Source organism: Oncorhynchus tshawytscha, linkage group LG19, assembly GCF_018296145.1.
Source record: "Oncorhynchus tshawytscha isolate Ot180627B linkage group LG19, Otsh_v2.0, whole genome shotgun sequence".
Classification (NCBI taxonomy): domain Eukaryota; kingdom Metazoa; phylum Chordata; class Actinopteri; order Salmoniformes; family Salmonidae; genus Oncorhynchus; species Oncorhynchus tshawytscha.
In genome coordinates, this window is record NC_056447.1 from 34731141 (window position 1) to 34746448 (window position 15308).

At 43.6% G+C, this 15308-nt stretch overlaps 1 protein-coding gene across 1 annotated transcript in view; it reads right to left on the reverse strand.

Annotated features, from left to right (window-relative positions):
• Positions 1–248: 248 nt before the first annotated feature.
• The window catches only part of LOC112218989 (pyruvate dehydrogenase protein X component, mitochondrial-like), a 37833-nt gene continuing 22773 nt past the window's right edge, over positions 249–15308 (reverse strand). Inside the window, exons 6-9 of the mRNA XM_042301170.1 lie at positions 15007–15044; positions 11683–11814; positions 2829–2893; positions 249–1617 (exon numbers count right to left, since the gene is read on the reverse strand). Of these exons, the coding sequence (XP_042157104.1) occupies positions 1383–1617; positions 2829–2893; positions 11683–11814; positions 15007–15044 (470 nt within the window). The 3' untranslated portion in view covers positions 249–1382. The remainder of the gene's footprint in view (positions 1618–2828; positions 2894–11682; positions 11815–15006; positions 15045–15308) is intronic.

Sequence of the window (15308 nt, forward strand, 5' to 3'; positions counted from 1 at the left end):
TTAGAATGTCATTCATTGTATGCTGTAGCATTAAGATTTCCCTTTACTGGAACTAAGGGGCCTGGCCTGAACAATGAAAAACAGCTCCAGACCATTATTCCTCCTCAACCAAACCGTCAGACTGCCAGATGGTGAAGAATAATCCATCACTCCAGAGAACGCGTTTCCACTGCTCCAGAGTTCAATGGTGGCGAGCTTTACACCACTCCAGCCGACGCTTGGCATTGCGCATGGTGATCTTAGGCTTGTGTGCGGCTGCTCGGCCATGGAAACACATTTCATGAAGCTCCCGACGAACAGTTCTTGTGCTGACGTTGCTTCCAGTCGCAGTTTGGAACTCGGTGGTGAGTGTTGCAACCAAGGACAGACGTGCTACATGCTTCAGAACTCGCGGTCCCGTTCTGTGCACTTGTGTGGCCTACAACTTCTCGGCTGAGCCGTGGTTGCTGCTAGATGTTTCTACTTCACAATAACAGCACTTTCAGTTGACTCTGGCAACTCTAGCAGGGCAGACACCTGACAAACTGACTTGTTGGAAAGATGGCATCATATGACAGTGGCGCATGGAATGTCAATGAGTTGTTTAGTAAGGCCATTCTACTGCTTTGTCCATGTGTATTTTTGACATCTGTTTTCTTGGGGTGGTTATAATACAGTATTTTAAATACGGTAAATTAGAATATATCATATAGACAATCTTGAGAGATTTCAGTGGATTTTGTTTCTCCTCGTAACCCTTCAGGAGACCTAACAGAACCTACAATCCCAACAAAGTCTTTAGTCAGAATGTTGAGGGAAATTTCAAAGTACCACTCACTCTGTCAGGAAAAATGTATTCACACAGGAGAAACGCAGTGCAGTCCATGGCCAATAATAAATACTTGAGAGTACAAAAACATAACAGTCAGCATCGGTTTGCATTGTCCAGGTGAATGGATAAGAACTCATTGAGACATGGGTCGTAGCATTGGCACCTCCATCAAAAAGCCTTATCATTGATGATCATGACATAGCAGAGGTCATAAAAAGTCACATCTGCTGTATCTACGGGGCGGCAGGTAGCCTGGTGGTTAAAGCGTTGGACTAGTAACCGAAAGTTTGCAAGATCAAGTCCCCGAGCTGACAAGGTACAAATCTGTCATTCTGCCCCTGAACAAGACAGTTAACCCACTGTTCCTAGGCTGTCATTGAAAATAAGAATTTGTTCTTAACTGACTTGCCTTGTTAATTAAATAAAGGTCAAATAAAACATATATGCACAACTAGCCATGGCAATGTTAATTTAGTTAAAATAAGACAGCTGCTCCTTTGCAGAACACACTGTAAGTTTCACGATGGAAGAGTTCCCTCTCTCCTTCCTTCCCATTCTCCATCCCTCCATCTCATGCTAGTGACATGCACTGCGGCCTATCCAGATTGACACAAAACTTGTCCAGGAAGCGTGATGCCAGCTTGTCGTCCACTAGGCACCCGTCACTAGACAGGGTGACGGTGCTCAAGGTCTCCTCGGTCAGACGGTGCACAGCCTTGGAGGTGCCCAGGGACAGGATACACACCTGCGGAGGGTTGATCACCGCACTGAACCCACTGATGCCAAACATGCCCAGGTTAGAAATACTGTCAGGGAGAGACAGGAAGGGAAGGAGAAAGACAGAGATTTCACCATTTGTACCAATAAAGCTCATTTTAATTTGTGAGAGGAATTGGGAGGAATTAGTAGGGGGAGGAGAGAGAGAGGGAATGAAGGAGGAAGAGAGAAAAAAAGACAAAGGAGGGTGGAGAGAGACGAAGGGAGGGGAATGAGAGAGGAGAAATTGGGCATTGCATCATTAGTCTGGCTCAGCCAGGGAAAATATGCAGACAATTAACCAAGGGGAGATTACAGCCAGACATAATGGGGCCTTATTGCTACCTATTCCCTGTTACTAATTCAGTCAAGACAGCATGCACTCAAAACACAAAGAGGCTGTGTGTGAGGTGAATTAAGGAGAATACAAAAGAGGATACCAGGAGACATTTCCTCAATAGACACATAAAGACATTGTGCCACTTCCAACAGCCCGAGGTGAACTCACAGAGAGAGAGAGACCATCCTATCTCTGTGTTTAGTGGGCAATAACATCCACAGGCAATTTCCTGTGAGGGTTAATAACATAGCCAGGCCTGGGGGATGGAGGGATGGATAAAGGGAGGGAAGAAGCATGCATACATCTTCAAGAAGAGATAGAAAGAGCTTGCATCCTTTATGGAAATGAATTATCCTCCTCTCTGACACAGAAACCCCATTTATGTCTAAATTACCCAATTAATTCAAATGAGTTAAAACAGCCCGCCCTCCCCTGGAATGGATGGCCACATAATTGATGGCTCTTGTCGTCTGGCCACATATTATCTTCATGCCTGCATGTGATAATGTAGAATCTGTATATTATATGGACTAACTGTGATGGTTGTAACTCTAATAGCAGGACATTAATGATTGCTTCCCTACCAGTAGCCTACTGACCTATTCAGGAAACGATTAGCTTAGCGCCTGGCACAAACGGTGCAGATTGTCAGCGGTGATCCAGATACAGTTATTGAACACCTTTCTCCCACACCGTAGACCTGTATGTCTGCATATTCAAACGTTTGACTATGTTGAAGTGCTAAGTAAGAACCTGAGTCAAACACCACCAGTTCACCGTCTAACAAGCCAAGAGAGAAATCCCACAGCCAAGTCTACACTGCATTTGTTCAAAGCATATCTATCTAAATAATATTCCAGGTGTAAAGGACTGGGGGTTAGTATTATCTGGCTCCCAGATAATAAGGTGTGTTGTGTTTACCTGTATGAGCCTCTCTGGTACTCATGAGGAAGCAGCTTCCCATCCCAAGCATTTTGGGCCAGTGCCTAGAGAAAACAGATCAGCAGTCAGTCATCTACTGTAGTCAGAGGCAGGGATCCACTGTGAGCCTTAGACTAATCAATGATCTACTGTCTAGAGGTGGTGATGGTTCAATCAGATCCATCAATCACGCTTCTAGCCGTCTCAGTGATACAGTATGGACCTCATGGTTCAATGTAATGTTGAAATAATGTCATGCTGATAACCTCCCTTCAGCTTGTCATAGTCAACACTCCAAGGCAGCCCTCACTCAGCCCTCAGTTCAGACTGCATACTCCAAATGCTTCACACAAGAGCTTCTGTTAGCATTACTTAAATAAATCCAGGCATCAACACACACAGAGCTAGAGCAGAGTGCAGTTCAGTCCCACTGTGTTGAACCTGTTAGGTTCTAAATAAATAAAGTCAAAAACTCACGGACGCTTAATCAAGCTCAAACTGAGTTTATTCACCCACTGGGTCATACAGTTGCATAAGAAAAAAACATATTTCCACCAGTGGTAGTATAAATACTCCAATTATGGGTGGAGTCTCCTCCTTCTCTCTAAACATCACATCTTTATTGCTAGGCAGGAAGTTAAGTGATGCGAGCAATAAACTGTTCCTAACCTGACCTAACCTCGACCCCCTTCCTCACTACACCACATCTCTCCACCCTTATCCGTTCCTGCCACTTGTAATTGCCCTTTCTTTACTCAATACACTCCAAACTTAATTGCCTCCACCATATACATTCCTCCTACAGATAACCGTTCACTTCTGATGTAGACCCTAGACTATAGCACTCAATACTTCAATAGGACAGTTGATAATTAACAATATTCCAAGTTTAATCAGCACTCATCAAACCCCATCGAAGGCAACACTTTTACATTTACACAATGAAAAGTAAATTGGCTGAGCAGGAAGAAACAGTGCAGGCAATTGCTTTTAAAGAAAAATCATTGAAAGGTAGTCTTTAGGAGGGTTCCAAGCAGGCCATATGGGGTGGAATGGGACTGCACTAGAATAATGACACATTTTTATACAAAATTGACCACTTCGTCTGAATGCATGCAGACCTACTGCATCATCAATGTTTAACCCCGCTGATTCCAATTCCAGGGTCTTCTACATCAGGCCCTACCCTATTCCACTATTGTAGAATATATATTTTCCTCTCCTGCATACAGTGGTGTGTCAGTCCAAGTTGCTGCTTCGCCAAATTGATCTTGTGTGTACTGTCTGTATTGATCTGAGTGGGCTTTCTCCGCCTGTGGCTTGGCAAGCTGGAGTAAGGGAATTGACATGACTCAGTGAGCAGTGAGAAGACGAGTTCTCTAATGTAATGGTGCTTAAGAAACAATTAAACACCCCCCTGTCTTCCATCACTCAAAAGTCAACATGAATCAATATGCTACTAGAGCACAAATCAATACCCTACATAAAGAGCTTGGAGGCTGCACTGTGGCACTTTATATAGGTGTGTGTGTGTGTATTTTCTGGATTATTGAGTCTCATCCCAGTGCATGTGAGTTGGAAAACCATCCATATGTTCTTCACATTCACACATTACTAGTGTGCGGTTCAGGTGTTTGTTCACCCACACCTGCCTTTAATTGCTAATAATGCATTCGCAACCGCCCGACTATAGGAGATAAAGTGAAAATCTGAGGCCTGTACCTGGCCTTAACTCGCTAATGCTTACTTCCGGCACCGACAGAGATGGCCGCCTCGCTTCGCGTTCCTAGGAAACTATGCAGTTTTTTGTTTTTTTACGTGTTATTTCTTACACTAGTACCCCAGGTCATCTTAGGTTTCTTTACATACAGCCGAGAAGAACTACTGAATATAAGATCAGCGTCAACTCACCATCAGTACGACCAAGAATATGTTTTTCGCGATGCGGATCCGGTGTTCTGCCTCACAACCAGTGTAACCGAGTGGATCACATGCAGCGACCAAAAAAAAAAAAAAAAACGACTCAGAAAAAGAGGGAAACGAAGCGGTCTTCTGGTCAGACTCCGGAGACGGGCACATCGTGCACCACTCCCTAGCATTCTTCTTGCCAATGTCCAGTCTCTTGACAACAAGGTTGATGAAATCCGAGCAAGGGTAGCATTCCAGAGGGACATCAGAGACTGTAACGTTCTTTGCTTCACGGAAACATGGCTAACTGGAGAGACGCAATCCGAAGCGGTGCAGCCAGCGGTTTCTCCACGCATCGCGCCGACAGAAACAAACATCTTTCTGGTAAGAAGAGGGGCGGGGGCGTATGTCTTATGGCCAACGTGACATGGTGTGATGAAAGAAACATACAGGAACTCAAATCCTTCTGTTCACCTGATTTAGAATTCCTCACAATCAAATGTAGACCGCATTATCTACCAAGAGAATTCTCTTCGATTATAATCACAGCCGTATATATCCCCCCCAAGCAGACACATCGATGGCTCTGAACGAACTTTATTTAACTCTCTGCAAACTGGAAACGATTTATCCGGAGGCTGCATTCATTGTAGCTGGGGATTTTAACAAGGCTAATCTGAAAACAAGACTCCCTAAATTTTATCAGCATATCGATTGCGCAACCAGGGGTGGAAAGACCCTGGATCATTGTTACTCTAACTTCCGCGACGCATATAAGGCCCTGCCCCGCCCCCTTTCGGAAAAGCTGACCACGACTCCATTTTGTTGATCCCTGCCTACAGACAGAAACTAAAACAAGAAGCTCCCACGCTGAGGTCTGTCCAACGCTGGTCCGAACAAGCTGACTCCACACTCCAAGACTGCTTCCATCACGTGGACTGGGAGATGTTTCGTATTGCGTCAGACAACAACATTGACGAATACGCTGATACGGTGTGCGAGTTCATTAGAACGTGCGTTGAAGATGTCGTTCCCATAGCAACGATTAAAACATTCCCTAACCAGAAACCGTGGATTGATGGCAGCATTCGTGTGAAACTGAAGGCACGAACCACTGCTTTTAATCAGGGCAAGGTGTCTGGTAACATGACTGAATACAAACAGTGCAGCTATTCCCTCCGCAAGGCTATCAAACAAGCTAAGCGCCAGTACAGAGACAAAGTAGAATCTCAATTCAACGGCTCAGACACAAGAGGTATGTGGCAGGGTCTACAGTCAATCACGGACTACAGGAAGAAACCCAGCCCAGTCACGGACCAGGATGTCTTGCTCCCAGGCAGACTAAATAACTTTTTGCCCGCTTTGAGGACAATACAGTGCCACTGACACGGCCTGCAACGGAAACATGCGGTCTCTCCTTCACTGCAGCCGAAGTGAGTAAGACTTTTAAACGTGTTAACCCTCGCAAGGCTGCAGGCCCAGACGGCATCCCCAGCCGCGCCCTCAGAGCATGCGCAGACCAGCTGGCCGGTGTGTTTACGGACATATTCAATCAATCCCTATACCAGTCTGCTGTTCCCACATGCTTCAAGAGGGCCACCATTGTTCCTGTTCCCAAGAAAGCTAAGGTAACTGAGCTAAACGACTACCGCCCGTAGCACTCACATCCGTCATCATGAAGTGCTTTGAGAGACTAGTCAAGGACCATATCACCTCCACCCTACCTGACACCCTTGACCCACTCCAATTTGCTTACCGCCCAAATAGGTCCACAGACGATGCAATCTCAACCACACTGCACACTGCCCTAACCCATCTGGACAAGAGGAATACCTATGTGAGAATGCTGTTCATCGACTACAGCTCGGCATTCAACACCATAGTACCCTCCAAGCTCGTCATCAAGCTCGAGACCCTGGGTCTCGACCCCGCCCTGTGCAACTGGGTACTGGACTTCCTGACGGGCCGCCCCCAGGTGGTGAGGGTAGGCAACAACATCTCCTCCCCGCTGATCCTCAACACTGGGGCCCCACAAGGGTGCGTTCTGAGCCCTCTCCTGTACTCCCTGTTCACCCACGACTGCGTGGCCATGCACGCCTCCAACTCAATCATCAAGTTTGCGGACGACACAACAGTGGTAGGCTTGATTACCAACAACGACGAGACGGCCTACAGGGAGGAGGTGAGGGCCCTCGGAGTGTGGTGTCAGGAAAATAACCTCACACTCAACGTCAACAAAACTAAGGAGATGATTGTGGACTTCAGGAAACAGCAGAGGGAACACCCCCATCCACATCGATGGAACAGTAGTGGAGAGGGTAGCAAGTTTTAAGTTCCTCGGCATACACATCACAGACAAACTGAATTGGTCCACTCACACAGACAGCATCGTGAGGAAGGCGCAGCAGCGCCTCTTCAACCTCAGGAGGCTGAAGAAATTCGGCTTGTCACCAAAAGCACTCACAAACTTCTACAGATGCACAATCGAGAGCATCCTGGCGGGCTGTATCACCGCCTGGTATGGCAACTGCACCGCCCTCAACCGTAAGGCTCTCCAGAGGGTAGTGAGGTCTGCACAACGCATCACCGGGGCAAACTACCTGCCCTCCAGGACACCTACACCACCCGATGCTACAGGAAGGCCATAAAGATCATCAAGGACACCAACCACCCGAGCCACTGCCTGTTCACCCCGCTGCCATCCAGAAGGCGAGGTCAGTACAGGTGCATCAAAGCTGGGACCGAGAGACTGAAAAACAGCTTCTATCTCAAGGCCATCAGACTGTTAAACAGCCACCACTAACATTGAGTGGCTACTGCCAACACACTGTCAATGACACTGACTCTACTCCAGCCACTTTAATCATGGGAATTGATGGGAAATGATGTAAATATATCACTAGCCACTTTAAACAATGCTACCTTATATAATGTTACTTACCCTACATTGTTCATCTCATATGCATACGTTGATACTGTACTCTATATCATCGACTGCATCCTTATGTAATACATGTATCACTAGCCACTTTAACTATGCCACTTGGTTTACATACTTATCTCATATGTATATACTGTACTCGATATCATCTACTGTATCTTGCCTATGCTGCTCTGTACCATCACTCATTCATATATCCTTATGTACATATTCTTTATCCCCTTACACTGTGTATGACAGTAGTTTTTTTTGGAATTGTTAGTTAGATTACTTGCTCGTTATTACTGCATTGTCGGAACTAGAAGCACAAGCATTTCGCTACACTCGCATTAACATCTGCTAACCATGTGTATGTGACAAATAAAATTTGATTTGATTTGATTTGATTTGATTTAATATAGATATATGCTCTGGACACTACAGTCAGAGACGGCAGAAACATTTTTTGACAGGGGGTGGCAGGAATTTATTTGCCGATTTAGATATGTTTCTGTTTATACTTTCCAACATTTTGGTTATTTGTTAGTCAACTTGTCTATAATTAGATATTGTACATGTAGCTTCCCTCCTGTTATTATATGTTGCCCTAAAAGACTAAATAAACCCTGTCTCACCAGAATGTCTTAAATCTATAGAAAAAAAGCTTCCATCTAGTTGACCAGTAAAGTTCTCTGCCATATCAGCTTATTTTGCAGAGCAAAGACGTTTACGAACCAGGGAGAAAAAAACTGGAAAGATTCTCTGTGCAAAATTTCTAATGACATCAGTTTGACCGGTTGTAAGGAAATAGAAAGCTGCGAAAATGTCCCAACATGTATCTGATCAGATTTGAAATCGGCTTGGATCCATATTTTATGTAGTTGAAATACTCTCAGTGTTTATGAATCTAACTGTGCATTCGCATTCTCTCAAAATGCTAAAAGAAAGAAATCATATTTCTTCACTCCTGTCAAAATGTAGCCTACATTTGGTATGTCCTTTTACTGCAAGAAATGCTTAATTCTGAATGAGTTAATATTAAGGCTATGTGAAGGCTATGTGAGAGATTATAGACCTACAGTCAGTGTCCAGATTTAAGTTTCTATTGACCCATCTGAACAGTATTGGCGACTCTACAGTTCCTTCATGTGCCATAGGCCTATTTGAAGTCCTGATCTTGTGTCAAATTTTATTGCGCTTCACAATCATCACACATACACTGCTGTCATCCCCTTACAGCACTTCACCAAATCTTTCCCAAACATTACTTTTCTTGCCCTCCCTTTTCATTATTTTCAACCCTACATTTTGCAGTTTTTACTCTTGCTGAATAATTTTTGCCTCCATGGATCGAAGTTAACTTTTTCTACCCAGTCCCAAAATAATTTGGCGATTGGCGTGTAGGCTATTTTGTGCGCTTATAGTTAGGCCCTGAAGCTTAATTAAGCGTATGCACCAATACCAGCCTAAAATAAGGAAATAAAAACCTCAATGTAGCACATAGATATAAATTGAACAACAAAGACACATTTATGGATTTTTTTAAGGTACTGTTTTTTATATTTATTCAAGCCGCCACCCACCCGGCCTTTATCTACACAATATTTAATGATCTGCCCCACCCTGCGGATATAACCGTTGGGACACAGAGGCTCCACAAGTATACACAAACACAAACAGTACACACACAGGCCTATGCATTGAAGCATGTCATAAAACCCTATGTAAGATACTCTCTTAATATTCTATTTTCTATGGGCCAACATGACAACCCTGGACCAAATATAGGAAATCATTTGCAGCAGATGTGCAATAATACATCTAAAACGCATGCACGTCATGCTCATTCAAATGGAAATTTACTTTAGAGATATTGCAGAGACACTGCTTTTATCTAAAAAAAACAGTATGTCAAAAGACCCAGAGACACATTAGAATACATGGGGAAACATTAGCGATAACAGCATCGAAAGGAAAAGCAATCATGTGTTTTGTGGGTTCAGGCATGGTAGCCACTGAGCGCTCTGTGCCCCTTCCAGACCACATGTTGTATTCAATTAGCTGCTGATAAGGGGTTTACATTCTGCCCTAACTCAAACCAGGCTTCTGACTCTGGGTGGGAACACACGGACAGGAGACCACTGTGTGTGCGTGTGTGTGTGTGGCACTGCAAGTGTGTATGTGTTTAATAAATGTGTTGTGGCAGGCTACAGATCGGTAGCACACGTTGTCCTTTGCAGGGAATACATTGGAATTACATTGTCACATTCTCTATTTCTTATGCTGGCACACTGGTGTGTGTGTGTGTGTGTGTGTGTGTGTGTGTGTGTGTGTGTGTGTGTGTGTGTGTGTGTGTGTGTGTGTGTGTAAGTGTACCCAGCTGCTGAGGCATATGTACCCACCCCCTATTTAACCCTCCATCGCTTTTAATGATCTAGCATTGTACATTTATGTTTTCATAATCATGGCACGTTCACTTCATAGCTGGCTGCTGAGATGGAGAGAACTACAGTGTCTATAGTGTCATATCATACAGACATACAGTGGGAAGAACAAGTATTTGAAACACTGCTGATTTTGCAGGTTTTCCTACTTACAAAGCATGTAGAGGTCTGTAATTTTTATCATAGGTACACTTCAACTGTGAGAGACGGAATCTAAAACAAAAATCCAGAAAATCTCATTGTATGATTTTTAAGTAATTAATTAGCATTTATTGCGATTCGATGTTCCAAACATATTGCTCACCATATGACTGCCGCAGAGGGAAAAGCGAGTCATGAGAAAACAAGTTTTGATTAAACATGGATATTAAATTGCTGAAAACAAATTTGGCTCACTATTTAAAAAGAAGTAGGTGAGCTTTGGTGTAGATACAGCTGACTAGCAGCCGTAAAAATAATATTGCGATATTGTCAAAAATAATATGCCATATGTAACTGTATCGATTTCCCCTCCCCCATCACTAGTATTGTTATCTACTGTGTCCAAACAATTGACTAAGTTATTTTAGCAATCCACCATCATCACCAAAATCATTATGAGAAGCCCAATGGTGGCAGATTTAAGAGCTGCAAAAAATGATGCAGATAATGGTCTGGTTTAACCCTGCAGTACAACAATCTCTGGTCCCTGTCCAGGAATGTAAACACCACCAACCCTGATAATGTGTTTACCTAGAGAGTGATTCATTCCCAGCCTGAGCTTTCCAAAGAAAGCACCTGAGGAATGCAGTTACACACTGAATCTGAAACCAGCCCCTCGCCCCGACCAACTCGATTGGAGGGACCTCCGTTGTCAAATGTTGCTGACAAAACTCTGAGGGTGACTTCAATACTGGCGAACTTCGGGACACTCTCGTGACTTGAATGATGAAATTCATGTTCCACATTTAAATGATAAAATTAGCATGAAATTCAAATGGGAAAATTCCCACTGTCGTTTTACAAGATATAAACCTCAGTAATAGTTTTTTTATTTGATTTCCAATGTTACTTGTGTCATTTCTCAAAATCTGACGAACAAATACAGGTGGTAAATGTTTTGTTTATAAAATTGTGCAAGCTAAAATATTATGCAGTGAATTATGGGATACCACTTCACTCTGAAGGCGGCAGCATAGCGGACTATGTCAAAGTGGCTATTGGAGGGTCTAATTAGCCCCTACACCCTCCATTATTTTCACAACCTCAGCTTTGGGACATGTGGATATTGTAGAGGCATGCGTGATTTAGCAAATGGAGGGTCAAGGGTGATTTGGGATTCAGCCACAGTCTCAAGGTAAGGGGCTGCTGGTGATATTACCGTTCTTCACTCATTTTATAGAACTTTAATTTGAGTGCTTTGTAACTGCCACTAAATAATTGAGACAGCTAGTTCCATTTCAGATACTGTAACATTTCATGTTTTTATTTCTCCAACATGCATGTATTTCTCCAACAGCACAGGCCTGAACTATGAGCTCCACACTACCCAGGTATCAGTAGAGTTCCACCCTACCTTGGCGTTAGCGGAGATCTCCTAAACTCCCTTGTCGGCAGCGTTTGTGATGATGGGGGTAATGAGGCCCTTCTCAGTCGCCACAGCGATGGAGATGCTGATGGAGTCCAGCGCCTGGGGGGCCTCCCCCGACCAGGTCACGTTGACCTCCGGCAGAGCCTAAAGGCCAAGGTCAGAGGTTAGGACAGATTCTGCTAGATGGGATTCAAGGAGGAGGAGAAGAGGACTGAGGGGAAGAGAGAGTGGAGGGATGGAAGAGGAAAAAGGACTAAATGACACTCCATCCATGGCCTTCACAAGACAGGACAGAGAATTTTGGTATACCCTGTCCTATCCCCGCGATTGATAAGATAAGAGACTAGATATGATAATGTTTCCACAGAAGTAAGGGAGGGTCAGGGTGAAAGGTGAACGGCCCAGTGTTACAGTAGATTCAGTGGTCTGACCAAAGGCAGGACCACAGGGCCTAACAAAGTGGTGAGAGATGGTCTCATCTTCTTTTCACCTATGTCTCTGTTTCCATGGATACAGTCAGTCACACAAAGGAGCCACATTCATACTCAAAATGCACATTATGAAAATCAAATCAAAGCTTATCCTAGCCAAGGCACCCAGCTAAATCTAAGGCAGTTTGTTTGGTGATTACATTCCCAGTCTTCACACAGAGGGTAAGAGGAGAGAAGGAGAAAGAGGGGGAGGGAGAGAGTGTCATGTGTTATATTTTTCCTACATAAGGAACTACAGGGGAAAGGATGGAATAAGGCATTGCAATTTATCAAGGAGAGCCCCAGGTAAAACACAGAGAAAGGAAGATCTACAGACATTTCCCGACTAAGACGAGACAAGGATGCATTTTTTCTTTCTCTCTCTATCCTCTCCATAAATAATTTAGAAAAGGAATTTGAAAAACCTGTCTGGTTAGAGATGAATACTCAGCCAATTTCCTCAGAATTCCCATCAACTGGCGGAAAGACAGGATAGAATTTACTGGGAATTGGTGTCTATTTATAGATCTGTCCACCAGCCAGACAATAGCAGGCTCTGTGCCTCAGCCTGCCACCAGTTAAAGTCAGTTCATAAATATACATGGGGGTGTTTGAACCAGGGATGGTTGTAGAGGAATGGCTTCAGGGGATCTGTAACAGTGACGTGATGTGGCTTTGTTGCTCAGGAAACTGAAGCTCAACAACACATTTACCTTCCAGGCTGTGAGGCAAAACTGTGATATTTGTGCAAAGGGTTGCATACTTTCTATGGGCACTGTAGATAGAGTGCATTTGGAAAGTACTCAGTACTTTTTCCACATTTTGTTACGTTACAGCCTTATTCTAAAATGATTAAATAAAACATTCTCCTCATCAATCTACACACATAATCAAACTACACACATAATGACAAAGAGAAAAAACTGTTTTTTATACATTTTAGTTAATTTTTTTAACATAAAAAAACAGAAATACCTTATTTACATAAGTATTCAGACCCTTTGCTATGAGATTCGGAAATTAGCTCAGGTGCATCCTGTTTTCATTGATCATCCTGTTTCTACAACTTGATTGAAGTCCACTTGTGGTAAATTCACTTGATTGGACATCATTTGGAAAAGCACAAACCTGTTAATATAAGGTCCCACAATTGATAGTGCATGTCAGAGCAAAAACCAAGCCATGAGGTCGAATGAATTGTCCGTAGAGCTCCGAGACAGGATTGTGTCGAGGCCAAGATCTGGGGAAGGGTACAACAACATTTCTGCAGCATTGTAGGTCTGCACGAACACAGTAGCCTCCCACCATCATTCTTAAATGGAAGACGTTTGGAACCACCAAGACTCTTGGTAGCTAAGGCCCGCTGGCCAAACTGAGCATTCGGGGGAGAAGGGCCTTGGTCAGGGAGGGGACCAAGAACCCGATGGTCATTCTCACAGAGCTCCAGAGTTCCTCTGTGGAGATGGGAGAACCTTCCAGAAGGACAACCATCTCTGCTGCACTCCACCAATCAGGACTTTATGGTAGAGGGGCCAGACGGAAGCCAGTTCTCAGTAAAAGGCACATGATAGCCCGTTTGGAGTTTTCCAAAAGGCACCTAAAACTTTCAGACCATGAGAAACAAGATTCTCTGAAACCAAGATTGGACTCTTTGGCCTGAAAGCCAAGCATCACGTCTGGAGGAAACGTGGCACCATCCCAATGGTGAAGCATGGTGGTGGCAGCATCATGCTGTGGGGATTTTTTTCAGTGCCAGGGACTGGGAGACTAGTCAGGATCGAGGGAGAGATGAACATAGCAAAGTACAGAGAGATCCTTGATGAAAACCTGGTCCAGAGCGCCCAGGACCTCAGACTGGGGCGAAGGTTCACCTTCCAACAGGAAAACGACCCAAAGCACACAGCCAAGACAATGCAGTCGTGGCTTCGGGACAAGTCTCTGAATGTCCTTGAGAGGCCCAGCCAGAGCCCGGACATGAATCCAATTGAACATCTCTGGAGAGACCTGAAAATATGGGACCGAGAGACTGAAAAACAGCTTCTATCTCAAGGCCAACAGACTGTTAAACAGCCACCACTTACATTGAGTGGCTGCTGCCAACACACTGACTCCAGCCACTTTAATAATGGGAATTGATGGGAATTGATGTAAAATATATCACTAGCCACTTTAAACAATGCTACTTAATATAATGTTTACATACCCTACATTATTTATCTCATATTATCTCATATGTATATACTGTACTCTATATCATCTACTGCATCTTTATGTAATACATGTATCACTAGCCACTTTAAACTATGCCACTTTGTTTACATACTCATCTCATATGTATATCCTGTACTCGATACCATCTACTGCATCTTGCCTATGCCGCTCTGTACCATCACTCATTCATATATCTTTATGTACATATTCGTTATCCCTTTACACTTGTGTGTATAAGGTAGTAGTTTTGGAATTGTTAGTTAGATTACTCGTTGGTTATTACTCCATTGTCGGAACTAGAAGCACAAGCATTTCGCTACACTCGCATTAACATCTGCTAACCATGTGTATGTGACAAATAAAATTTGATTTGATTTGATTTGATATACTTAAGTAAATTAAATAATACATATTTATTTTTTATAACTTTGCAACATTTTCTAAAAAACAGTTTTATTTTGTCATTATGGGTACTTGTGTGCAGATTGAGGAAAAAAACAACATTTCAATCCATTTTAGAATTAGGCTGTAACGTAACAAAATGTGGAAGAATTCAACGGGTCTGAATACTTTCTGAATGCACTGCATATCGAAACATGAACATTGTTAGAAACTGGAAGGGTAGTTAATACTCCATGAGTGTAGCAGCTTCTGCCTTGATGATAAAATCATTGACGGACACTTTGATCTCTGCTGGAAAGAAATGAGACAACAGTTGTCAAACACTACAGATATGTAATTCAAGTGCTGTTAGTCAGGTAAGTCTTAGGGATTCTTTTGCACATGTTTTAGCCCATAGTTCTGAAAGTAGCACTCGAGCCAAAAGTGGTCCCCGAAAATTGTGCACTACGTCACATATGTGCAGATATGTGCACTACGTCATTGCTCTCTCTCTCTCTCTCTCTCTCTCTCTCTGCTGTGTCCACTGCAACCTCATTGGATAACCCTGGGCAGGCC